The following is a 27,266-nucleotide window of genomic DNA, read 5'->3' on the forward strand; positions in this document are numbered from 1 at the left end:
AAAGCAACATTGAGATTCCATGAATATGCATCTGCTCTGAGACTTGTGCCAATTCAAAAGAGTTTGAGTGGAGGTGCCAAGGCTTTAAACCTCGCATACAGATGGGCGCAGGCACACAAACAATATGTGCCTTGTCTTACGACATTAGAGCCGCAGCTTGACTGGCCTTGTTTGCAAAGCAGAAGCAGAAGATGCATGAGAATTACATTGCGATTACAATGTAACTTCTGCAGACTTTAACATCAAAGTTATGTACTGTGAAAAAAAAAGAAAGCATTATATCATTTGAGAGATTCATTTTGCTGGGTAAAAAAAGGAGATGACACCATTCACATGCTTAAAATATGATTTTACACTGTTAGAATGCAGTAGAGTAAATTAAATCTGATTTTACTCTCACAGCCTGTTTAATTCTGAGAAGTGAGGGCTTTCAAAGGATCATTTTAGATTCGAATACGATAAATCTAATCAGGAAGACAGTATTACGCAGGTTTAGACTACAAACATATTGTCATTTGATTGAGCGTGCAGGTCAGTTTTGGCGATTTCGCTGTTCTAACACCTTTAATCCAGATAATCAGGTAATTAACAAGCCCTTCCTGAATTGTACTGTGTGTGTTAGTGCAGGAAAACATGAAATGTGCATGAAACAGGACAAGGGTTTAACTCCAAAAACACAACCCAAGCACATGGCCCAAATACATCAACTTTTACCAAATGCTTGACCAAACCACACTAACATTATAAGCGATAGTTGTGACACCCATGTGAATATTTGGGCCATGTGCTTGGGCTGTGTGTCTGAGCATGTGTTTAGACCACTGCTAGATGTGGATGGTGTAACACCACCTGCCCTGCACACAGCAGACTACACTTTGAATAAATTGTAAGCAGCTCTGGATAAGGGTCTCTACCAAATACCATAATTGTATGAGCACGTGTTTGGACAGTGTGTTTTCGTGCCAAGAGGTTGTGTGAGGAAGGATTGTTTGCTGTACCTTGGCAGCCACAGAGGAGCTGGGTTTCTCCAGCAGGTCCCAGAGTTTCTGTCTCTTGTCCGGGCAGCAGCCCACATCCACCTCTTCCCCTTCCTTCTCCCGCAGGGTCTCAGCCTCGCGCCTCAGCTCCTCGTTCATCTGCTCCTTCTTCTGGTGGTACCGGGCCTGGCAGCAGGACTCCAGGTAGATCTCGTCGATGCCCCAGTAGTCGAGTTCCTGGCCGAAGGAGAGGGCGCACATCTCCTCCATCATGTGCAGCTTGCCCGTCCGGTAAAAGTTCAGGATGGAGGAAAAGGCACCCGGGTGCCTGTCGAAGAAGTACTCGTTGTCGTTCAGGCTGTAGTCATCACAGATCTCCATTAAGGTGTCGTGAGTGTTGCAGTCTCTCAGTTTCCCCAGCCGAGTGCGAGGGAGCCGGTCCAGTGTCCTCCACAGTACCTCATGGACCAGCCCACCCACGTTGATCCTGACCCGCCTGGAGCGGGCCTTGGTCCGGATGATGTCGATGGGCTCTGGAGGGAGTGAACCCTGTGGTCGAGACACTTTCTGAGCCCCGAACATCGCTCTCTCAGCCATGACGACGTGCTGAAACCAAAGCTGTGCTGGTCAGGAAGAGATGAGCTTGTCAACAATGAAAGGAAGGTCCAGCAAAGAGGCTAAACTAGAGAGTCCACTTCAGACAAGGCCCTTCATACCTGCAACAAGGGAAGGGAGAGAGATTTACAGGCAATCACATATTCACACTGACCCCTCTAGTTGACATTGGGCATTAAGCAATGCGAACCTGGCCTCGTGTACATGCTGTTTATCTGTGCCCCAAATATGCTCACGTTAACGTAAAGAGAGGCTGAATGATCTAATTGTAAAAGAGAACGTGATGTATGAAGTATATATTAAACTACACTGAGTGTCCAAATATGAGAAGTGTCTTAATTTATAATTTGATTTGTGCAGACGTCATACACACATTCATTTTAGGTTCTACACCTAAGAGTGACATGAATATTTTGTTGCAGATTAAGCAATGGGTTTTTTTGTATACTTCAATAATGTAAATATAACGAATAATAAATCATCTGGCATCATTTAACTTCACAAAGTGTTAAACAGAATACTAAGAAATGGATTTTTCTTTCTAGATACATGTCAATGATAATGCGGTAAGATCTCCACAGCACTCAGATGAACTTAACAACTTGTCTAGTAATGGGTTAAGGATTACATAAGTGCCCTTCTGCTTAACACTAAATACCTGGACAAAAAGTTCCAAGCTATTATCTCCTACAGCGGACTGAAAAAGCTCTCAGTAGCAAAACTCTGTTTGTGATTCCAGAAAATTTTTATTGAGGTGTGGAATTTTAACTCAATGTAGAGGTTGATAAAGCTTCTTCACAATAGCAAATAAATTTATAGCTATTTTACAAAGTTTTACAGGGAACCAGAAAGTAGCAGATCTGTGAGATATAGCGCTATTAAAGAGTTTTTACAGCGTACGCAAATATGCTCACGTTTGTACACCCAGTTTAAAATGTGGTTATTGTCAATTTTCTGCAAGAAAATACAGGACACGTCCCGTACCAACAACACACTTGTGCACATGTTAATGGACGAATTCTTTGATGAATTTCACATACAGGAAAAATACAATTAAATATGAAAAAAAACGATGTACATTAATATTTCAATCAGCAAATTAATTACAATCAGCAAATAAACTTAATTTGTGCACTATGCCTGAATACTGAAATTCCAATCTTCATTAATTCTACATCACTGGAACTCATGAGCTGCTCTTCAGCCTGTGTGAATAATTCACAGAAGAGGGATCAATCGGAAATGTCCCAATGATTTGGAATGAAATCTCTGTACATGACCTTGCATTAGAAATCGGTCAAGCTTTTGCCTTTTTTGTAAAGTTGCAATTTTCAGGACAGTGATGAAAATATTGGACCAGAGACGTTAAAACTTTCTCCTACATCTACAGAGTGGGGTGTGTAACAGGTGGAAACTGGACTTTGAGCAAGTAAATGTCCAGCAAGCCGCACCGGGCTGGCGATCTCAGAAGAGAAGGAGAGCGTAATGCGATTGGGCGTTTAAAACCGTCCTGATCACAAATCCCTGCAGGACTATTTAACATGCTGCTATTTCCTGCACTTAAAAGACTTGGTAAGAGCCGGGCTATTTAAAACCCCTCCAACCAGAGAGGGAACTTATTTAGGCCAGTGTTTGGTAATGGAGCTATTGAGGAGAAGTCGAGCGGCTCCTTTTGCACTGTGAGCAGTTTGCCCCGAGTTAATACCCTGCCACATCCAATACATCAGGTGCTCTGCTCTTTATCCCCACAAGGTTGGAGTGTCCTGTTATTTCTGAAGCCCAGCTGGGTGCGAAAGCTGCCCTTGTTTTAGAGCCTGAGAGGGCCCAGAGTCTGGCCCCAGGGTCAAAGTTGCCTCATAAGGATTTGATTTTGATTTTGACTCCAAGAATACCCCTTCAGCCAATAAGAGAACACATGAATGCCTTATCGATACTGGAATTGGTGCCCAGTGATGTGACTCAATAGTTTTCATATATACATCTGACAATGCTGATACATAAACATTCAAATTCAGAATACACCCAACTGACTTAGTAATATAGGAGTCCAAACTTGTGATGCTCTAATGCAGTTTCTAAGGTCCTACTATTTTTCATGTAGACTATATATAACTGAACATGTCACACATAATAATTAATAGAATGTAGAAAACTTACTTCTTTACAGAAACTTGGCCACATTAACATGGAGACTGCTATTCTGGAGTACAATAAACATATATCCAAGTATTGATTATTGATTTGAAGGGTTAGGGGAGTTTTTACATTATGGTTTTTTTTTTTTTTTTTTTTTTAAGTGTCCAGTTTGAAATTGGTCAAAAATCATATTTTACTTCACAACTACTTAATTTTTCAAGAATATTATCAATTTTGAAGTATATTAGCAACGAGCGTTTTCAAATACAGCCGTTTTTAAGGCCCCTTTTCAAACGAAAACCTACCAACCGTCATTTTTATTGACTCAGACCTGCACTTGCCATTTTTAAATGAAAAGTTTTTGTCACACCCTTTTTTTAGTCACACAACAGTCCATTTTTACTACACTAACCTTCATTTAAGTCTCCTAAGTGTTTTGGAAACCGTTCGAACTATCTAGAACCTAGCCTGAGAGATTTCAGAACCTGTAAAAGAGGACCAAAACTTAGCGGTAGTGGTTCTAACACTATTTGAGGGATTCTTTTCACAGTGCGACAGATGGAGCTTTTAGCCTTCAGTAGATAATCTTCGGGGATTGCAGCACAATCAAACACAGCAAAGAAAGGGGAAAAAAGGAACGAGCACACAAAGGAAACTGACGGTTACGTTGGAATGAGAGCGTACCTTCTTCTCTAGTTGCCCACTTTTTCCATTGCTCCGCTGCAGAAGGAGGAAGACGGGGAGATTAGGTCTGTAACTGAGCCTCCATGAGAAGAGAGGAGGAGGAAAGAGAACGAGGGAAAGGTCCGCCGCTCCTCTTCATTCTTCTAGATGTAAACACGTGGCTTGTTGGAGACGAAAAGGAGAAAGAAGCGGAGTCGATTATTTTCGCCCTCCAGACATGCTTTCTGTGTTTTCGTACGTAAAAAGTGAGCCCCGTTTGATTGTGAAGTGTCCCACTCCGCTCGGTGTGTTTCCTGCTCACTCTCCACACTCAGAATCCCTCACTGCTGCATCACAGTCGTAGGCGAGGGCTAATTGGATTGGACTGTACATCACTAAGGATAGCAGCACAGTTTCCGTCCCGCGACGTCCAGCGCTGTGTTGCAGAGTCTAGTTTACAGACGCTCCTCATAACCTGCACATCCAGATATGTTCTGAATGTGGATACGTTTGTCCAACATGTTTAACCTCCTTACAAATGCCTGGAATTTAATGTGGTGCTCTGGGGCACCTGCACGTGTATTTAAGTTCATGCTCAATACCAAGCGCCAGCTAGAGGGGTATATAGCCCCCCAGGCCAACTTTGGAGTAAGTGAGCTGTCGTATCTTGAGTGATGGAGCCTTATTCATGACCCTTGAGATGATTTGGAGTTAGACTAATTATCAAATTTGGTAAATGAACTAATGTTCCTGTTCATTAACATACATCTCTCTCTCTCTCTCTCTGTCTATCTATACGTATTTGCGCGTCTATCTTCACACACATATTACATTCTTAATCCATATGCTTTAATATGACGTGGGCCCACCCTTTGTAGCTATAGCAGCTTCAACTCTTCTGAGAAGGCGTCCCACAAGGTTTAGGAGTGTGTTCACTGGAATTTTTGACCATTCTTCCAGAAACGCATTTGTGAGATCAGACACTGATGTTGGACGGGTCCTGGCTCACAGTCTCCACTCTAATTCTTCCCAAGGTTGGGAGAATGAAATTTCCAAAATCTCTTGGTATTAAGAGAATTAAGAGTTCCTTTCAGTGGAGCTAAGGGCTGAACCCAGCCCCACACCATAACTTGACATAATGTTGTCCAACAAGTACTGTTCACTTGGCAACCGCCAAACCCACACTCGTCCATCGGATTTCCAGAAAACGTCATGGAAAACCATTCCATGAAGCTCTACGCACTCTTCTTGAGCTAATCTGAAGGCCACATGACGTTTGGAGGTTTGTAACGATTGACTCTGCAGAAAGTTGGCGACCTCTGAGTGCAATGCCCCTCAGAATCCGCTGGCCCCGCCCTGTCATTTTACGCGGCCTACCACTTCGTGGCTGAGTTTCTGTCGTTCCTAGTCACGTCCACTTTTTATTATAACACCACTGTCCAGTGACTGTGGAATATTTAGTAGTGAGGAAATTTCACGAATGGAAACATATTTTATCACTTAAAATATCTAATATGAAATGTTAAACATCAGAAATATTTTTTCTGTTTAGTTTTACTTGCTTTTGGCTGTGGTGCAGTGGATGTGTGTGTGATGGAGCAACATTAAATGCTTCAGGGGTTGGAGTAGGAGTTGGGGTGGTGCTAGGATCAGTGTCATTTCACACAACCCTGATCTGAACATGTGTTATTTAAGGAAATGAAGATCTCCATAAAGCCTGTGCGCTGGCGGATGATCCCTGTGATAATGACAGGGTTTATTTGGTATAAGATGTTCTTGTCTGGGTGATCTGGATTATCAAACTCCTTCAAAGGTAGTGCTGTGTCCCTGTTGACCACAGGAGGGAGAGATGTGACCAGTTTTCCACCGATGCCCATTTACTAAGAAGATTATTTTAATACCAAGGATGGGAGCCCAATTATGATGTTTATGTACACTGTTGGTTTAAGTATGTGTAAATACTTTGCAATGGGCGAATTCAACTTTTAGACACAAATGAAATGAAATGGGATGCTCTGGAATAGCTGCACATGAGCTTCAGGTCATGCACAATGCTAAGAGGGGCATTGAACTCCAGCTTTGGGCTATGGAGCAGTGGAACTGTTCTCTTGAGTGATGGAGCTCCATCCAGTACCTCTGGGATGGACTGGACTGGTGTTTTTTTATTCAGATCTAATCAAAGTTATGTGGCAGAATGCAATCAAATACTTTGAAGTTCCAGCAACTAGTGTAAAGCCTTTTATCTTGCCTATTAAGATTGATCATAAGCAGACTTAACTAAAAGGAGATTAAATATTTATTAAATAGTGTGTGTTCAAATATAAGACAATGATATTTGAATAGTTTAATGTTAGTGCTGTGAATGTGTAATAGCCAGTCACTGTCATCAAACTTTACAACTTGTTTTCTCTGGCTTTCAATCAACAGCTGCTAACCATTGCCTAGCTAGCATAACAGCTAATATAGGATAAGCTTTTGTGAGTTTTAAAGAAATGTATCTAAAGGAATGTGTTTAAAGGAATGAACCAATGATTTACTAAAATGTCAGGTAGATTGGCTAATAGCTTTAAATAAAATAGCACAATCGCTAGCTGCAGTACTTGCTATGCAAATACATGCTAACCAATCAGTTAAAGTTGTTTTTCCTCTTTCATCTTCCTGATAGCATTTCATTTGTTCCATCAGGAACAACAATGAAGGTATTTCCATAAAACATTGTTATAATTGTTATAACATTCTCTGGAAATGCTAAAAAAGGGAGAAAGCTGAAAATAGAACTCAAAGGTCATGCTCGCCAGTACATTACAGGGTCTGACAACATGAATGCTGTGAACTGTCCCCTGGTCTCTTTATTTATTTTTGAGGGCCAGCACAGCTCTTTAGTGCCATTATAGTGAACAAAGTCCAGCTAAGTGGTCCTGCTCTGAAAGTACTTATATTTGACTGCAAAAGGTATATATTTTAAATATAAAAATGTTAAATCTGATAATAAACTTAATATTTCTCATTATGATTGATTATTCAACATATTTTTTAATTATTTTATCTGGAGAGAACATGTGTTTTTTTTCAATGGTAAAATAAATGACAGGACATTGGATTATGACATTTTCCCCTCTAAATAAAGACTTATAAAAAGAAATAAAGGTGTTCAAAATATTAATAATAAAAAAATCATCTTAAAATAATAAAAATAAATACTTACTAGATTTTGTTGATTTAAAAAAATATATTTATTGATTTAAGGCGGCACAATGGTGCAGAGTGTGGTGTGTTCTACCTGTGTCTGCGTGGGTTTCCTCCAGGTGACTGTCTGTGAGGAGTGTGGTGTGTTCTCCCTGTGTCTGCGTGGGTTTCCTCCGGGTGACTGTCTGTGAGGAGTGTGGTGTGTTCTCCCTGTGTCTGCGTGGGTTTCCTCCGGGTGACTGTCTGTGAGGAGTGTGGTGTGTTCTCCCTGTGTCTGCGTGGGTTTCCTCCGGGTGACTGTCTGTGAGGAGTGTGGTGTGTTCTCCCTGTGTCTGCGTGGGTTTCCTCCGGGTGACTGTCTGTGAGGAGTGTGGTGTGTTCTACCTGTGTCTGCGTGGGTTTCCTCCGGGTGACTGTCTGTGAGGAGTGTGGTGTGTTCTCTCTGTGTCTGCGTGGGTTTCCTCCGGGTGACTGTCTGTGAGGAGTGTGGTGTGTTCTCTCTGTGTCTGCGTGGGTTTCCTCCGGGTGACTGTCTGTGAGGAGTGTGGTGTGTTCTACCTGTGTCTGCGTGGGTTTCCTCCGGGTGACTGTCTGTAAGGAGTGTGGTGTGTTCTACCTGTGTCTGCGTGGGTTTCCTCCGGGTGACTGTCTGTGAGGAGTGTGGTGTGTTCTACCTGTGTCTGCGTGGGTTTCCTCCGGGTGACTGTCTGTGAGGAGTGTGGTGTGTTCTCTCTGTGTCTGCGTGGGTTTCCTCCGGGTGACTGTCTGTGAGGAGTGTGGTGTGTTCTCCCTGTGTCTGCGTGGGTTTCCTCCGGGTGACTGTCTGTGAGGAGTGTGGTGTGTTCTACCTGTGTCTGCGTGGGTTTCCTCCAGGTGACTGTCTGTGAGGAGTGTGGTGTGGTCTCTCTGTGTCTGCGTGGGTTTCCTCCGGGTGACTGTCTGTGAGGAGTGTGGTGTGTTCTCCCTGTGTCTGCGTGGGTTTCCTCCCACAGTCCAAAAACACACGTTGTTAGGTGGATTGGCCGTAGGTGTGACTGTGTGAGTGAATGTGTGTGTGTGTGTTGCCCTGTGAAGGACTGGCGCCCCCTCCAGGGTGTATTCCCTCCTTGCGCCCAATGATTCCAGGTAGGCTCTGAACCCACCGCGACCCTGAACTGGATAAGGGTTACAGATAATGAATGAATATATGCAAAGGTTATGAAGGAAACCAAAAAAAATTGTCATGTTTTATCTTACCAATGGTCAGATTTTAGAGGTCAGGAATTGTTTATCCTGTGTTGTAGTTTTACTAACACATTATTTTAAATTGCATATGAACCATAGTTTTAAATTGTAAAATGTGTGCTATAATTCAGTATTCCAATCTAATTATGTGTTAAACAGGTCTTGAATTTTGCATATTATAACTTATAATATGGGACTTTTTCCAGAATCGCATGATGCAATGTTGTCTCTGGATAATCTACGCAGAAATCACCTCACACAGCTGCTAGGCTCTTTAATATTGAATCCATCCTGGAGCATGACTCCGCATGTTTGTGTGTTTTGGCGTTCCCACATTCAGACGAGTTTATATCAGGGCATTAGATACAGGCGGAGATTCAGATATGATTTTTAATCTGGTGTTCTTCTTACAAACCCAATTCCAAAAGATTTAGGACAGTATGTGAAATGCAATTAAAAACAAAAGCAATGATTTACAACCCACTTTGACCTGTATTTAAATGCAAACAACTTCAAAACAAGATTTTTAATATTTAACCTTATAAAAAAAGTTGGGGGTGGTGTTAAAAATATACAATGATTTCAAAAAGTAGAGGTAATTTTATCTACATTTTATCTTTTTACTTTTTACGAACATTCCACACACTGTCCCAACGTTGTGTTTTGTACATTCTTACGAGTTCATATCAGGGCGTTTGATACCGAGGGGGGGGATTCAGATGTGATTTCTGATCTGGTTTTCTTCCAAGCCTTTCTCTCCGAGGTTGATTGTGTATGTGTGTGTTAGACCCAGGAAATCAGCGCTGTTGTTTGCAAATGCGGCACCATCTGTCTGCTGCTTCTGTTCAAATGTCATTAATGAGGCACCAGAGCAATCTAGGCAGCACTAAACTTCCTCTAGCCACTATCAGGCTGGACAGTGTCCAGAACAGAAGAAAACAGCCCTGATTTAGACAAAAGCATCCACTGCTAAATATTCACACTAATTGGAAAAATCATAGGGAGTCAGCAAACAGCTGCTATGCCCTTTTAGATGCTGCTGAGTACACTCACTAGCCACTGTTTTCAAAACCCTGGGTTATGAGGTGGCAAAGTCCAGTGTTCTGAAAACACCAGAGTCTTCTTTTTTTTCATATTCAAAAGTTATCCTTAGTATTGTCCTTCTCACAGTGAACTGATGGATGCAAGCAGCCATTGATATGTTCAAATCTCTTGAAATAATTTAATCATTTTTAAATTACTAAATTTTCAATCAATTATATCTAATGTGCTCAGAAATAGATACGTAATTTGATGCGAGTGTATCAGGCACAGCTGATTTTCCATGGGTTTTTACAGTGTCTCTTTCTGTTTGAGAGTCCTCCACCACCCAAATATATCCAGCCAAGTGGTCAAAAACAAAAACGTGGTAGAGGATGACTAACACAAAATTTGCATTTACAAAAGGGCTCTAACTGTACACCAGCGCAGTGGAATCAGAGTAAGTAGAGCAGAGTAACCCGTCTAAAGAGGGCAGGTTTGCAATTAATTATCAATATTTATATATATATATGTCATGGAAAGCAAATTTTAGTTTGTTGAAAACATCACAGATGTAGTGGAAACAAACAGATTCCATTACTCTGAGTGTGGTAGACCGCTCAGGCTGAGACCACTTTAGGGGATGAGGTGTTCCCTCGCAATGAATAATGCACTCACTGTAAATCCTACACAAGCATCTCCAGTAATCACCCTTTCTTTCAGCAGAAAGACCAGCAAATAGGCCTAAGACCTCTCTTGGAAATCTCTGCATATTGGGCCTGCACTGATGGCCTGCAGAACCTCTTAGATACGAAAAACTGCAGACGGATCTGTCACTGCAAAAATGATAGGCAGTAAGTTTAGTAAGTAAATTAATTAATTATCTGTAACCGCTTATCCAGTCCTTCACAGGGCACCACACACAGACACTTTTGAGTCACCAATCCACCTACCAACGTGTGTTTTTGGACCGTGGGAGGAAACCGGAGCACCCGGAGGAAACCCACGCAGACACAGGGAGAACACACCACACTCCTCACAGGCAGTCACCCGGAGGAAACCCACGTGGACACAGGGAGAACACACCACACTCCTCACAGACAGTCACCCGGAGGAAACCCACGTGGACACAGGGAGAACACACCACACTCCTCACAGACAGTCACCCGGAGGAAACCCACGCGGACACAGGGAGAACACACCACACTCCTCACATACAGACGCCCGGAGCGGGAATCGAACCCACAACCTCCAGATTTCTGGAGCTGTGTGACTGCGACACTACCTGCTGCGTCACCATGTAAATTCAGAGAGACAGGTCTTGCGTTCTCTGTGGCTTGGCATTATTCCACAGAAAGCATTGATGGCTCTGAAAAAGACGTCATCTAAAAGGCAGCATATATAAGAAATCCATTATATAATATAATATAAGATGTCCATTTCAGACCAGCTCTAGTCGAGACAAATCAGCTCTGTTACAAGAGTTTGAAAAAATACCTGCAATCTGATAAATATCATAGTTTACGTTTTTAAGAGAGAATCAAACATTTAACACAAGTTTGAGAATGTGAACACTGCACTTGGACTTCATTAACGCTGCATCGCTGTGTGTCCCGTCAGAAGTCAACTGTGTTTTATTTATCTCATGGATCAGGCACAATTTATAACCCCTTGCCCACTCCATATATTAGCAGGGTGATATATCTTAGTGACACTTTCATTGGGGATCGCTGTGATTGCTGTCACCTTTGATCATATTTATTACTCTGCAGTCTGCTGAAAGACATGGTATCCCACAGTAACCCACACGTAAACACTAAATAAAACACTGAAGGATTTTGATGAATTATTAAGGAATGTTTGAAATGTTGTTGCTTTTGAAGTTTTCAAAGTCTTTCTCTCCTCTAGAAGTAACTCTGTGTTATAAGACATTGACCAAGAGTCTGTTTACTGTCCAGTTTATTAGAACTGCCTGCTTTGTTCTTCTCCTTATTGGCCACTTTAATAGAAACTCAAACCGTTATCGGACAATAGTAGTGGCATATTAGTGTCATCAACATCAACATCATCATCTAAACACCAACTGAGGGACTATATTTTGTCAGAAGGTTATTCCTTCCCTAAAATCTCATGGAATCAAGGCCAAGAGTGCTGACCTTTTATCTGCTCCATTTACCACAGAAGTGCACTCTCTGCTTTTACAATTACAGAATATAGTACATCTGTTCCTCAGCGTTCTTTGTAAACCCCTTTCACCTTGTTCTTCACCACCACACGACAGGGAATTATTGGCTGTTGGATCATTCTTAGCTCCAGTGACAATGTGATGTTGATGTGATATTGTTGTTGTGATGGTACGAGTGGATCAGACACAGCAGTGCTGCTAGAGCTTTAAAACCTCAGTGTCACTGCTGGACTGAGAATAATCCACAGTAACAGATGAGCTACTGTCTCTGATTTCACGTCTACAAGGATCACCCAAATGATTTCCTCTAGTTTGCTACAGGAAGCCATCTCACTGCCCTAATGAATCGTGCTGATGTTAGAAAAGCAGTTTAGATGAGTATAACATCCCATGACTGATTTCACACTTCTCAGAAGTAATGCTTGGTTATTTGATTAGCCCCAAGAACAATAGGCATAAAGGCAATTAAACCAAATCATGACATTTCACAATTGTATTATTCTGCACATAAAATCTCATCAAAAGGACAGCTGATGATTCTCAAATTTCAATCCCTTCTCTTTCTTTTTGGTTTTGTTTTTTTTCCCCCTCCCTCCTTGACTGTAAACCCCATTAGACTCAGAGCCAACACAACACACCCACACACACACACACACACACACACAGTAATTTGATATTCAAGCCACTCTATATAAACCCTATTCGCTGATAATGAGCCACTCAAAAGCTAACAGCGTGCAACAGGGCGTCTGGCCAGGTAAGAACCCAGTGTTCAGCATCTTTAAAGAAGTGCTCCTGTAAGTGTTTATTGCTTGTTGATATTCATCGTTAATAGATTGTTACTGGTTTTGAAATCTCAATTTCAATATACTGAACATGTTCTACTCAGGAATTTGAGTTATATCATATATCTCTTGATATAACCTCCCTGTTTTGAAGAAATAATGCCAGGTTAAATTTTCATATCACGTATACTTTTTAAAAAATATATTCTTAGAACCGTCTTTGAATGAAAAATACTACATTAACAGGACAATAATCATTCATTCGATATATATATATATATATATTACAGTAAAGTTATTTATATTTAAAATAATGTAAATACTATTATTAAATGCTGTGTAAATGCAAGTAGAATCCAGAAATGTTGAATTAAGAACAAAAAACAATGATTTTTTGTTTTTTTATGTGTTGTGTTTGCTTGTGTGTGTGTGTGTGTGTGTGTGTGTGTGTAGTAAAGCAAGTTGGATACTATGCGTCTTTCCAGACTGATAGACATGGATGAAAGCAGCCAGATTTTCACAGATGTGTTTGAGGTTTGTATGTTATTCATTTAAATATTTTTTCATTCATTCATTTTCTTCAAAGCATTTGAAGAGAATCTGGAGTGAGTATCTAGAATATCTGGCCGCAAAAAAAAAAAACACACACTGGACATGGTGCCAGCACATGACAAGGCGTTACACACACTCCTAGACGTTCAGAGATTAATGCCAGTGGACAATTTGTGTTTCTGGACTGTGGGAACAAACTGGAACACAATGTCTGAACACACCAAACTCCTCCTGACCCAAGATGAGATCTGAACCCAGGCTAAAGCCCTGAAATATGGGACAGTGGAGCTATGGGACTGCATTTTTGGTATGAGGAATGTGATGGAGAACCATGCAACACCTTTTGGATGATTTGGGATCCAGAAACAGTCAATCAGGGTGGCACGGTGGTGCAGCAGGTAGGTGTCGCAGTCACACAGCTCCAGGGTCCTGGAGGTTGTGGGTTCGATTCCTGCTCCGGGTGACTGTCTGTGAGGAGTGTGGTGTGTTCTCCCTGTGTCTGCGTGGGTTTCCTCCAGGTGACTGTCTGTGAGGAGTGTGGTGTGTTCTCCCTGTGTCCGCGTGGGTTTCCTCCCACACTCCAAAAACACACGTTGGTAGGTGGATTGGCGACTCAAAAGTGTCCGTGTGAGTGAATGTGTGTGTGTTGCCCTGTGAAGTACTGGCACCCCCTCCAGGGTGTATTCCTGCCTTGCGCCCAATGATTCCAGGTAGGCTCTGGACCCACAGCGACCCTCAACTGGATAAGCGCTTACAGATAATGAATGAATGAAAAACAGCAACTTCAGGACCTTACCTCTGATGAGAAGAAGAGTAGAACTGTTGCCACAGCAAAGGAAGCACCAATAAATGTACTTGATTTTAGAGAAATTTTGGATAAAAGGTGACTAAAAATGATTTATTTCTCTTTATAGTGTGTTACTGGATATGTATAGTAGTAGGTAACTGTTGTGTTGTAGTGGGCTCTGGAGGGGGACGTTGTGGCTCTGGAGAAACACCCAAAGCAGCTCTCTGTTCGGGACGACACTGGGGCCAGTCCTCTGCACTACGCTGCATCCAGAGGTCAACTCCGCTCCATCAAACTCATCATCCAGGTCGCTGGACTGCAGGGTAAGAGGGAATGAGCTTTGACCGATGATATAGAAGTCAAAATACCGGTGAGGAATATTTTAGAGGAAATGTCCTCTAGAAACTGCATTTTTTCTGATTTGTACACTTAATATAAAGTCGTCAGTTTCCCCCTACACCCTCCAACATGAGCTGTTACAGCGTCACTACGGAAAGCATCAAAGAGCCTATCGACTTGAGGTGAGTGTCCACGCGTCTGGTGGCAGCATCTTGTGTGCTCCCCCTGGCTATGGCTGACTGGATGGGCCCAGGCCCACCAAGGCCCATCTGTGGCTCCACCCCTGATCATGACTGTGATTTAACATGTCTCAGAAGACGCCAGAACTGTGTGAACGTGTGGAAAAATGAGTATAATATATATCAATAATAGCAAGTTGTCGTGGTTTCAAAATCTCATAAAATCCCGTGTGTGTGTGTGTGTGTAGATTTGAATGCAGTGGATGAAGAAGGGAACACTCCACTGCACTGGGCCGTGCAGAAAGACCAGAGAGGGAGCTGCTCGACCCTCCTGAGCCTTGGAGCTGACCCCAACATCCTCAACAAATCCCTTCTGTCTCCTCTGCACCTGGCAGTCAGCCTCAGACACAATGGCCTTGTGGAAGTGAGTCCACTTATTTAGAAAAATCCCACAGAAAGAGGATTACATAAGTGTTCTTCTGTAATGCTTCCCAACGTTCCTGGCCCAGCATCAGTTTGTTTGGTGAATTTTGAATTATTTACTGCCAGATTTCTTTTTATATATTTTATTTTCTTAAAACGTTGTGGGTGAAACACACTCTTCCTTTTCCTGTATGTTCTATTAGCACTGATTGCTATATAAATAAAATGATTTGTTCTTTACTGGACAAACCTGGCATTTAAAAGCCTGCGTTACATGCTTTGTCCATTTTGTTTCACACAGCAACTCCTCTCTCACAGTCAGACGGATGTAAACCTAGAAGGAGACCTGGGGAACACTCCTTTAATCCTCGCTGCTTCCGTGGACAACTATGAGGCTCTGCTTCTACTGGTAAACAAGTGTAGTTCATTTCCTGTTAGAGATCAATAACATCACTGTCCACTTTATTACTAAACCCATATATTATAGGTTTAATAATAGCTAAAAACATGTTATTAGCCAAAGTTTTGGGAAGGTCCCCTGCTAGCTGGGCCCAGGTGAGGAGATGGTGTGTTCTCCCTGTGTCTGCATGGGTTTCCTTACTGTTAAAGTCCAGTTGTGTTCCCTAAAGGTACATTACATTTTGAATATTTGTAAACTTTCATTACAGAACTGTGTGAAATTAAATAACAACTGAAAATGAAATGGAGCGTAAAATCTACAAATATAATAGAAGAGCGTACAGTTATGTTCTCTAACTAAAGGTAAAGAATATATAGTCTCGATACCAATCAACGACAACATTCCTCAGCCCTTCTCCTCTCCTTGAGGTCAGAACTCCATCGTCTCTGATTCAGCTCCTGAAGGCTTTATAATGCACTGATGCGCTGTATCAGGAATGTGACGCAGGGCAACGGGATGAAGCTGTTGAAAACGCGATGGACACTTTTGAGAAGGAGTAATGAATCTCTCACTTGTTTTCCAGCACAAGAATGGAGCAAAACTGTGTAGACAGAACAAGCTCGGACACTTCCCGATTCATGCAGCTGCCTTTGCAGGAGCTAAGAAGTCAATGGAGGTGGTTCTCCTAAAAGGTCAGATATTTTTGGCCCTGTTTAAGTATATTTCCATTCTAATTAGTCAGTTCAGTTCCCGTAAGGTGCACTCATTGCTGACATAGATGCTACAATGCAATTAGTCTCTGTAGAATGCCATTGGTAGTAAAATAGGAAGCTGCGGAGTAGTTGCACATGAGCTCAAAAGTCACAATGCTCAATGACAAGTGATGGTCAGGGCTGCCTATTTCTCTGACCTGGGAGTGTGGTTACATTACAAACACTGGAGTGGAGAACCCCCACTGGACATATATGGGATGATTTTGAATGATGAAGTCTCCACTCGGCATTGTTGGGATGAGTTGGAATGACATGTGATGTTCCCACACGTAATGTAAAGGCTTCCTACAAGAGCAAATCACAAAAAGCGCACAGCTAATGTCCTGGATTTTAGAAGAAATGTTGGATGAGCAGGTGTCGGGGAACTGTTGAATGTGTAGCTAAGTCATAGTACAGTTTATCATGGCCGTATAACATTTATCTCCAAAACAGTGTAAAAACATTGTAACATTCAGTGGAAGTCAATGTAAAAAGATGATATTCCGATAAATTCGGAGCATGTCTGTTGGTCTATTTACCGTGAAGTAATCAGCGACAGCGATGATATATTCAACACTGTGTCTTTTGTCTTGCACATAGGAGAGGAGAACTGCATATCCATTGAAAACCACATAAACTATGTGGACAAGTCCATCAGCAGTCCTCTTCACCTGGCGGTCCGTGGAGGAAACCTTGAGGTCATTCAACTCTGCATCGCTTATGGAGCCAAAATTGACCAGCAACAGGTATTTAGGCCCATTCAAGTATAAATCTATGCAATTAAAAAATGCAGCACAGAAAAATAAACTAAAACCAAAAGCTATTACGTAAACAGCATTCAAGAAAAAAAAAATGGAGACACCTAATGAATACTTCAAATTCATAAAATGTAGTAAAATGTAATTGTTTTTCCCCTGAATCCAGTGTGATAAATCCACTGCCCTCCATTTTGCCTGCACTCAAGGAGCAACTGAGGCAGTGAAGATCATGCTGAAGGCCTACGACAGAGTGTGTGACATCATCAACATCACAGATGGAGCCTGCCAAACACCACTTCATAAGTATTCATGTCTAAATAATATTTTATAATATTTTACAGACTTGAAAAATGATTGGGATCTGTTTTAACTGATTCTTATTACTCCTTCACAGGGCGTCTATTTTTGACCACCACGAACTGGCCGAGTATCTGATCTCACAGGTAACAACTTCTTATTAAAGGCATGGATTTGTGTTTTAAAGTCTACTTTCCCTGGACTTACAGCATAACTTCTCAATAAGAACCATGTACATAATCCCGAGAGGTTCCTACTTGCCTTGCATTTGTTACTTTCTTGTTGCTTACTGTACGTAAGTATTGTACAAGTAAGAACAGCTATGCAATATACAGGGTGGGACATTTATATGGATATGGTGTTATATGGTGTGATTGGTTTTAACGTAACTTTATTCTTTCATGAGTTATTTACAAGTACCTGACCACTAATAAAATGTGTTCAAAGTGCTCCCCATTGTGTTGGATTGTCAACGAAACCCTCTTCTCCCACTTCTCACACACTGATAGCAACACCGCAGGAGAAATGCTAGCACAGGCTTCCAGTATCCGTAGTTTCAGGTGCTGCACGTCTCGTATCTTCACAGCATAGACAACTACCCTCAGATGACCCCAAAGATAAAAGTCTAAGGGGGTCAGATCGGGAGCCCTTGGGGGCCATTCAACTGGCCCACGACGACCAATCCACTTTACAGGAAACTGTTCATCTAGGAATGCTCGGACCTGACACCCATAATGTGGTGGTGCACAATCTTGCTGGACAAACTCAGGGAACGTGCCAGCTTCAGTGCATACAGAGGGAAACGCGTCATCATGTAGCAATTTCACATGTCCAATGGCCTTGAGGTTTCCATTGATGAAGAATGGCCCCACTATCTTTGTAGCCCGTATGCCACACCATACCATCAAGATGTGCAGCACCTGAAACTACGGATACTGGAAGCCTGTGCTAGCATTTCTCCTGCGGTGTTGCTATCAGTGTGTGAAGTGGGAGAAGAGGGCTGCATTGACAATCCAGCACAATGGGCAGCACTTTGAACACATTTTATAAGTGGTCAGAAACTTGTAAATAACTCATGAATGAATAAAGTTACGTTAAAATAAAGAACACCATTGTTTTTCTTGTGAAATTTGCAATAGGTTTGATCTTTCCATTGAAAAAACAAAAGTTGGATTCAAAATGGCCGACTTCAAAATGGCTGCCATGGTCCCCACCCATCTTGAAAAGTTTCCCCCCTCCCATATACTAATGTGATACAAACAGAAAATTAATATCAACAACCATTCCCATTTTATTAAGGTGTATCCAAATAAATGGCCCACCCTGTATACTGATTCTTATGGAGAATACACTGTATGTATGGGGAAAGTACACTCTAAAACACATTCATATAGTTTTTACACAGTTTTGCAGTGAAGCTAATAGCTAATAAGACGTGGAAGCTTATGTGCAGTGGTTAGCATCATGCTAACCACATGCCTTAATTACAATCATAACACATTTCCTATTATTAGGTTTAGATGAACTTATTTATGTGGATCCAGAACAAATTAGCCATCACCGTTACCTGACCTCAGGAAAGTTCTAGTGGCTGAATACAATAAACTCCTCACAAAATTCAGTACAAATTTAATGTGCATTTTAAAGCATTCATTGAATATTTTCCGCAGCTGCCAAAGCACATCTTCACTGTGTTTTCTTTGGCTTTTGTAAGGGGGCAGACATTGACTTCATCGACTGTAAAGGCCACTCTCCACTGCTGCTGGCCACCAGTTGTGGAGCCTGGAGAACTGTTAACCTGCTTCTGTCACACGGTAATCTTGAGGAAACTTCAGTTAGTTCTGTTTTTTTTTTCTACTGCTATCTTGAGATCTAAACTCAAGGTCATAATTTATAAGCTGGCTCTTTCTGGAGACTGGGTAATATTGAGATCACAAATTATTATTACTGAACTGTAGCCTCTATAGATGTTCATAGGAAGCTGGAGAACATTAAGACAAAACAGTTTACTTAAATATTTTGGGGTTTTTTTTTTTCAGGTGCTGATCTGAAGGTAAAAGACAAAGCCGGCTGTAATTTTCTGCATCTGGCAATCTTGCAGCCGAGGGGTTTAAAGAACCTGCCGGCAGAAGTTTTGCAGGTGATTTAAATTTTTGTTTCTTTGTCAGTTTTCCATACATTTTATTTGATTAGAAATATAATAAATACAAATTTTAGGGTCTGTTATGCGCACTTTCCTTCAACCAGACTTGAAAATCAATGGGGTTACACTGCCGCCAAGTGGTCAAATAAGGCACTGCTACACAATGTCTAATACTGTATTAGTTATTGAACTGGCTTTAGCAGTTTTAAATAACACCAACAGTGTAACCTCTTTAGAATGTGTTTTACTGAGTTTACTTCTGCAATCATCCTGATTATTCACAGATGCAGCAGAGCACTCATGGGATCCAAGAAATATAACACATTTTGGCTAAAAACAATGCTAATACATGCTAATCTGTACCAACATCAATGCCCTGGGGTCTTTTATGACTTTGCGTTTTACATCTCCTTTGAAGAATGGCTCAATTTCTTCAGTAAAGTGTTACCATAACTGCACTCAGACTTTTGGCTCCACAGAGACAGCGCCCCTTGTTGGCCCCAGCAACACCACATCCAGCAGCATCCTAAGCTATCATTGGAGGTCTCCCATCCATGTACTGGCAAGGCCCAGACCTGGTTAACTTTAAAGGATTTGCATGTTCTGGTGTTCAGGTGCTATAGCTACTGTTAGTATCCAAAGGGAATCCATACTGGACATTACCGTTTAAATAAAGCTCTCATAGAGGCACTGTAAAATTCAGTTGTCTTTTTTTTCTGCAGCATGAGACTGTGAGGGAGCTCCTGAATGATGAAGACTCAGAGGGCTGTACTCCACTACACTACGCCTGCAGACTCGGGATTCCTGACTCGGTGAAGAATATGCTGGGACTCGAAGTTTCTCTGGATCAGAAGTCCAAACAGAAGAAGTCTGCACTTCACTTTGCAGCTGAGTGAGTATAAGGGAAGGTTCCTTCACCCTCATAGTTTCAGCAGCCTGTGATTGACAAAGACATAAATAGAGAGGGAAATGTCAATGATTTAAACCGTTTTTTTTAAACCATGTTTTTGCCGATTGCCTACATTTGAGGCCTTTCCCGCCTTTAATCCCTCACTCTGTTGTGTCTGCAGATACGGCAGGATTAACACATGCCACCGGCTGCTGGAGACGATGACGGACACAAGGCTCTTGAACGAGGGAGATGAGAGAGGGATGACCCCGCTGCACCTGGCCTCTCACGGGGGTCATGTCAAGGTTGTTGAGCTGCTCCTTCGCAAAGGAGCTCTGTTTCACAGGTCAGTTATTCTCACAAAACTGACAGTAAATAAGCCTTGCTCAAACACCCCAGTCTAAGTGATTTCAGGTCATGTTTATGTGCTACATCTCTGTGCAGTGATTATAAAGGCTGGTCATGTTTACATCATGCTGCAGCTGAGGGCTACACTCAGACCATGGAGATTTTACTCATATCCAACATCAAACTCCTGGACAAAGCCGACGGAGATGGAGTACGCTTCTGTCTTTTCTTCATTTGCACTGACATACAAAATAGTTCATGTGTTGAGATGTTTTCCGGTCTTTGAGGTCTCGGAGATATTTCTCTTGAATATTCCACTTTAATATTTCTCTGATTTAGAACACGGCTCTGCACCTGGCCGGACGTGCGGGTCACGTGGCGGCTGTTCGGCTACTGCTCTGCCGAGGGGCTCAGATCCTGCTGAACCGAGGGGATGCCTCCTTCCTGCATGAGGCTGTCCAGAACGGCAGGAAAGAGGTGACCAGCGCTGTGATCGACAGCGACAGGTTAGTGGGAATAGAGCTGCAACTAACACTGACAATAACTGTGATATAGGTCCTCACTTCTCCATTGCTCACTAGCAGCTCAACAGAGTCACGTCATTTAACGCTCAGAGAGCCAACCGTGTCCTAGTTAATCTGATATCGGAGGTTGTAGGGGACAGTAGTTTTATTCGTTTTAGTATTAAGCTGTCACATTAGGGAATAAGATATTTTTCCTTTATTACTTTACTTTTCAGTCTTTGTTCTTACAGATGTGAGGAAGCCATCACCACGTTCAAACTGAACTCAGCAAAACGCTGCATTGTTATGGACATGATAGAGTTTCTTCCAGAGTCTTTTAAAGTGAGTCAGAACCAAACGTAACATATATTACAGTAATTCAACATTCTCTTGCTCTTTTGTAATTTTATAGTGACGGTTGTGTAGTATCAAGAATGACAATTGTCCATCCATCCATCCATTATCTGTAACCGCTTATCCAATTTAGGGTCGCGGGGGGTCCAGAGCCTACCTGGAATTATCGGGCGCAAGGCGGGAATACACCCTGGAGGGGACGCCAGTCCTTCACAGGGCAACACAGACACACACACATTCACTCACACACTCACACCTACGGACACTTTCGAGTCGCCAATCCACCTGCAACGTGTGTTTTTGGACTGTGGGAGGAAACCGGAGCACCCGGAGGAAACCCACGCGGACACGGGGAGAACACACCAACTCCTCACAGACAGTCACCCGGAGCGGGAATCGAACCCACAACCTCCAGGCCCCTGGAGCTGTGTGACTGCGACACTACCTGCTGCGCCACCGTGCCGCCATGACAATTGTCATTTTATTTAAAAATATGATAATACAGTATTGGGCGGCACGGTGGCGCAGGTAGTGTCGCAGTCACACAGCTCCAGGGTCCTGGACGTTGTGGGTTCGATTCCCGCTCCGGGTGACTGTCTGTGAGGAGTGTGGTGTGTTCTCCCTGTGTCTGCGTGGGTTTCCTCCGGGTGACTGTCTGTGAGGAGTGTGGTGTGTTCTCTCTGTGTCTGCGTGGGTTTCCTCCGGGTGACTGTCTGTGAGGAGTGTGGTGTGTTCTCTCTGTGTCTGTGTGGGTTTCCTCCAGGTGCTCCGATTTCCTCCCACAGTCCAAAAACACACGTTGGTAGGTGGATTGGCGACTCAAAAGTGTCCGTAGGTGTGAGTGTGAGTGAATGTGTGTGTTGCCCTGTGAAGGACTGGCGCCCCCTCCAGGGTGAGTTCCTGCCTTGCGCCCAATGATTCCAGGTAGGCTCTGGACCCACCGCGACCCTGAACTGGATAAGGGTTACAGATAATGAATGAATGAATAATACAGTATTAAACCTCAATGTTCACAATCAATGAAATCGCCATCTTTAAATCGTCTAAACCAAAGCTCACACGTGGATTTGGATGCAATATTATCCCCAAGAACCGAACAAATTAATGCACATGCTTTTTTAAAAAACAAAATGGCAACTGTCATTTTTAATACTATACAACGGTTACCTTAAAATGCCAAAAGTGGAAGAACATTTTTATTTGGAATTTTCAAACATATGTTACACAAATAAATGCTTTAAAAAAATTATCTTAATCGACCTCTGACTGACCATTGGAAATGTATTTTTTCCTAACAGTATCTTCTTGACAAGTGCATTACAGAGGCTGATGAAGATGTGAACTCTTGCAGCTACTATGTAGGTCTTGTTTCTGTTCATAAACCTGAGTGTTCTGGTTTTTATCTAGGGTTAGATGAACCACACCTGATTCAGCTCAGCCACAGTCTATTGCTAGAATATCAGCGCGTTATATTTCCCCTGCAAAAAGTAAATGTAATCCTAACTACCTGACTCTGTCCCTGGTCTCTTTCATGGACAGGTGGAGTATAATTTTCAGTGGCTACAGCAGCCAGAACGATACGCAAAGACAGAAAACTTGGAAAAGGGTGAACACTACAAACCTCTGGCTGCACTCAATGTTAGTATCTTAAAGGGACACCAGATGCAGCAGTGGATTTAATATCAGGGAATAACTTGTTTAACTATTTGAACAGTGGGTTTCCACAGTGATGTTTTGTCCTCTTTCCTAAGGCCATGGTGGAATTTAATCGTGTCGAGCTGCTGACGCATCCTGTGTGCAAGAAATACCTGGAAATGAAATGGTAAGCGTTTATGTAGTTGACTGCCCAGGACACGCTTTCACACTATAAGGCCAAACATCTCTGGAGACCTGCTTATCCAATATTTCTTTATAAACGAAAGGTATAAATAGGGAGTCTGGCCCATGTTTGGCATTTAACATGGTGATCTTCTATGTAGATTATAGTTTGAGGTGTGTGTGTGCACCCAATAGACGGTAGATGCACCTTAAAGTAGCTGAATCCACTCCTTATCAATTCATTTCCCCTTTGCCCTGCAGGAATGCGTACGGTGTGAAAGCTCACCTGCTCAATATGACAGTGTATGCCCTGGGAGTGTTCCCCCTCACTTACCTGATCGTAAGCCTGCGTCCAAATCTAAGAGTGGAGAAGAATGTCACCATGGTCAGCATGGTCACCACAACCCTTGACAAGGTACCACACACATTCTTGTACTCATAAATGAGCTAAATACTCAGCCCCTGTTCCCAGAAAGAACAAGAACATTACTGTCAGTATTTTCTAACGCAAGAAATATTCAATTCTTCATTTGTTTTGTTTTGACAGCAAAGTTATATTATCACAGTCTGCATGTTCCTGGTTCTTGTGATGAACATGTACGCAGTCGGAAAAGAGATGGTACAGATATGCCAGCAGGTATGCTAACAATTTTATTATTATACATTTTATAGCAGTTTATTAACAATGTTAAATGGTGGTGCATCAATTGTATGTACGCTATAAAAGACCAATGTACATAAATGTTCCCCTATCTCAGATACACCCAAAATCCTCAGCGTATTTAAGTGTTAAAAACATTTATGTGGTTTAGGGTCACATTTGTAAATCTGGTAATGTGCAGAACCGTGGCTTTAATGCCTTGCTTTCCCTGTGTCAGCGTCTGAAGTATCTGAGAGACGTGTCTAATCTGATGGACTGGGCAGCTGCGATCTGCTCTCTGCTATTTGTCCTCCCGCTGCTGCTGGATGTGAAGAGCTCGTGGCACTGGCAGGCCGGCTCCCTCGCTGCTCTCGTCTCCTGGTTCAACCTCCTTCTCTACCTGCAGCGGTTTGGACCGACCTGGCTCCTACACTTGTATTAAAACCGCACTAAGTAACTTTGGGGGGTTTTAAGACCTCTCCGGTGGAAACACAAGATGAGAAAAACCCATTTGACAATATGGTGTTCACATTGTTGGATGCAATTAAACCTTTCCACCAGAGAGGTCTCCAATTCCCCAAGATGATGTGACGCGTTAATCACACATTTGCATTAAATGGGATTTCTTATACCCAATTTCTACAAGTGAACACAGATGTGTGGTGCTAATGAGAACCCTGTGACATGTTTTGGTCAAAAATACCACAAGGATCAAACACCACAGCACACTTTTCTTCCTGTCAGAACTGTTTCTGTTCACGCAGATCAGCCAGAGCGCATCAGATGAGACACATAGAAGTTCTGTTTGAACTTGGTTATCTTCACGTGCGTTTTACACGGTTTAATCCCGCTTTCACTATAAGAGGAGAGTCATAATTCTAATATGCCTGCTGTCTACATTACAGCACACAACTGCCCGTTTTATCCCTTGTATTCCAAGTTACTCAAACCACAGAGAACTGACTGGGTCTTCTTGTTTCACGCTTGGGCTTCAGATCAAATTAGTGCACACTGAACAATTGAGTCAGTTTTACATATGACCCTGTTAAATCATGCTTTTTGTTAAAGGTTATTAAGGGTAAAACTGTATACTATGTTCTTATCAAATGTTTTGTTTTCTTAGGAAGTCTAAACAGTGCTAATAAACTGAACGGCTTTAATATTAATGTTATATTTCTCTGCAGGTTTGAAAGGTTCGGAATCTATGTGGTGATGTTCCGGGAGATCTGCAGAACACTGCTGAGCATCATTGTGTTATTCATATATTTGATCCTCGCGTTTGCCTTGGCTTTCTATGCTCTGATGATCGAACAGGTGAGCGTGAAGATGACAAATAAGAGAGACTAATTTACATTTCACCCCTGTCCAAAGAAAAACACTTGTCTCTAAAATAGTAACTTTACAGGAGCGTAATATAAGAAGATTTTATTCCAAGTCACTTTGGAGCATTTCTATTGGTCCATTCATCAGGAAATTTCCACACAACTTAAATGAAAGCTGCTGTGTTCAAATTGTGTAATCCACTAAAATTAGACAAAAATTGAGTTTTTTTTCTGGACAGCAACGATTTGTTTAACGTCCACACAAAACAGCCATTAAGTCATTAAGCTTTTTGAAGACAAACAGCTGATTTTCATTTCCGAGAGGTCCACAAGTGCTTGGGATTTCTTGGACAAAGACAAATTTAGAAGAGGACAAATGTACCCCCTGAAAACAGAGCCAAGATTTGAACTTGTTCTTTTCCAGAGGCATTTTGGCAGGATGTTCCTGTCCCTGATGCAGACCTTCGTCATGATGGTGGGAGAGATCAACTACCAAGACAACTTCCTGAAGCCCTACATAGCCACGCGACTGCCGTTTCCTGTGCTGACATATGGGATATTTGTATTTTTTGTTCTGCTGGTGCCCATTCTGCTCATGAACCTGCTGGTAGGCCACAGGACTACAATTACACAACTAATTACGCATGATTTAACCACCCATTAGTTGGGCTATTAGGACAGGGCTAACCTTTTGGTTAAAAAAAAAAAATAAGTTGCTGATAAGGGTTTCCAATTTCCTACAGAACTGTGTATAATTTGTGGTATTAAGAAAGTAAGGAACTAAAGTATCGGCCCACATACAAATCCTGGGAATAGTCTGAAATGGTTTAATGAGTTAATAAACCGCGGATATAATGAATAATTTATCATTTTATAATATGATTTAACTATAGATTGGACTGGCTGTGGGTGATATTGCAGAAGTACAGACTAACGCTTGCTTAAAGCAAATTGGAATGCAGGCAAGTATCAATCTTACTGTACCCTCTCCATACGATAGAAGAAAATGTTACATTTAAGAAATGAGTGACAAGAAACAGTTTGATTTTCACAGATTGAACTTCACACAAATCTGGAGGAGCGGCTGCCGAACTGGTTTATGAAAAGAGTGGACCAAGTTTCACTCAAAGAGTTTCCCAACAAATGTTACAAGGGCAAGGTAGAAATCGTTAAAATCCTACTTCTTGGTTTTGGGAGAAAACCTATCGTTTTTTTAAGACTTGATTTTGCATTTTTATTGTAAAGTTGTAATTTTTGAGATGCTAGGTTTGAACTGGATTCTGTACTTTTTTCCCCCTCAAGAACTTCTTGTACACCTTTGGAAAACATTTTGTGTATTAGAATATTGGCATTTGAATATATTATAATAGTATAATTGAAAAGGAACTAGAATCAGGATGTATACCGATGTTCCAGTGTATTTTTGAGGGAGCTCTTCTTTTGTATTTTCAATAAAGAGATGGGTGTGTAGTGGCAGTGAAGGTAGGAAGGAGATCCCCAGAGTGTGCCCAGCCCCTCATCAGTCAACACCAATGGAGCGAGAGCTGTCCAAACAGAAATACAGGTACAGTCCAAGTAGTAGACCGCTTTTTGTTTTAGATGGCGGTAACAGTATTTTCCAGAAGCACCAGCTCAAAATCTTTTCATTTACAGATTACTGACTTAAACAATAATGATTACGATTTGTTGTGGTTTCAGATTGAGGGAGCTGTCTGAGTTGATGGAGAAACAGCACAACCTGCTGAAGCTGATTGTTCAGAAGATGGAGATCAGCTCAGAAGCTGAAGACCACGATGGACCACCTGTTTTCCAGGAATTTAAACAGAAACTTCTCGCCAGGAGCAAGTGGGGCCCACTGCTCAGAGCAGTCACAGCCAGGAAGAAGTGAATAGAACACATTCATAAATATTTTCCGCCCATATAATACAACACTAGTCTGGGAGGCCATGCGTGTGTTTGTGGATGTGTGGA

The 27,266-nt window shown here is 42.0% G+C and overlaps 2 protein-coding genes across 3 annotated transcripts in view; one reads left to right on the top strand and one right to left on the bottom strand.

Annotated features, from left to right (window-relative positions):
- LOC136675412 (potassium voltage-gated channel subfamily B member 2-like) overlaps nt 1–4,716 on the bottom strand; it is a 30,127-nt gene extending 25,411 nt beyond the window's left edge. The window contains exons 1-2 of one of the 2 annotated variants that reach the window (XM_066651944.1): nt 4,413–4,716; nt 999–1,693 (exon numbers count right to left, since the gene is read on the bottom strand). In XM_066651944.1, the coding sequence (XP_066508041.1) occupies nt 999–1,574 (576 nt within the window). In that variant the 5' untranslated portion in view covers nt 1,575–1,693; nt 4,413–4,716. Of the gene's footprint in view, nt 1–998; nt 1,694–4,140; nt 4,245–4,412 lie in introns of those variants that run through there. The other variant, XM_066651945.1, reaches the window with a different exon arrangement.
- A 5,843-nt stretch (nt 4,717–10,559) lies between these two features.
- LOC136675411 (transient receptor potential cation channel subfamily A member 1-like) lies at nt 10,560–27,187 on the top strand. Its single transcript, XM_066651943.1, has 28 exons — nt 10,560–10,675; nt 13,245–13,325; nt 14,303–14,453; nt 14,897–15,072; nt 15,373–15,480; nt 16,055–16,163; nt 16,824–16,969; nt 17,148–17,284; nt 17,376–17,424; nt 18,993–19,092; nt 19,318–19,418; nt 20,144–20,313; nt 20,492–20,656; nt 20,755–20,869; nt 20,998–21,164; nt 21,413–21,503; nt 22,814–22,873; nt 23,055–23,153; nt 23,267–23,337; nt 23,595–23,748; nt 23,881–23,970; nt 24,212–24,381; nt 25,158–25,287; nt 25,720–25,902; nt 26,189–26,257; nt 26,350–26,454; nt 26,753–26,859; nt 26,994–27,187. Exons 2-28 carry the CDS (start codon nt 13,263–13,265, stop codon nt 27,181–27,183), a joined length of 3,276 nt encoding a protein of 1,091 aa, XP_066508040.1. The 5' UTR covers nt 10,560–10,675; nt 13,245–13,262; the 3' UTR covers nt 27,184–27,187.
- Nucleotides 27,188–27,266: the final 79 nt, after the last annotated feature.

The sequence above is a fragment of the Hoplias malabaricus genome, chromosome X1, assembly GCF_029633855.1.
Source record: "Hoplias malabaricus isolate fHopMal1 chromosome X1, fHopMal1.hap1, whole genome shotgun sequence".
NCBI lineage: Eukaryota > Metazoa > Chordata > Actinopteri > Characiformes > Erythrinidae > Hoplias > Hoplias malabaricus.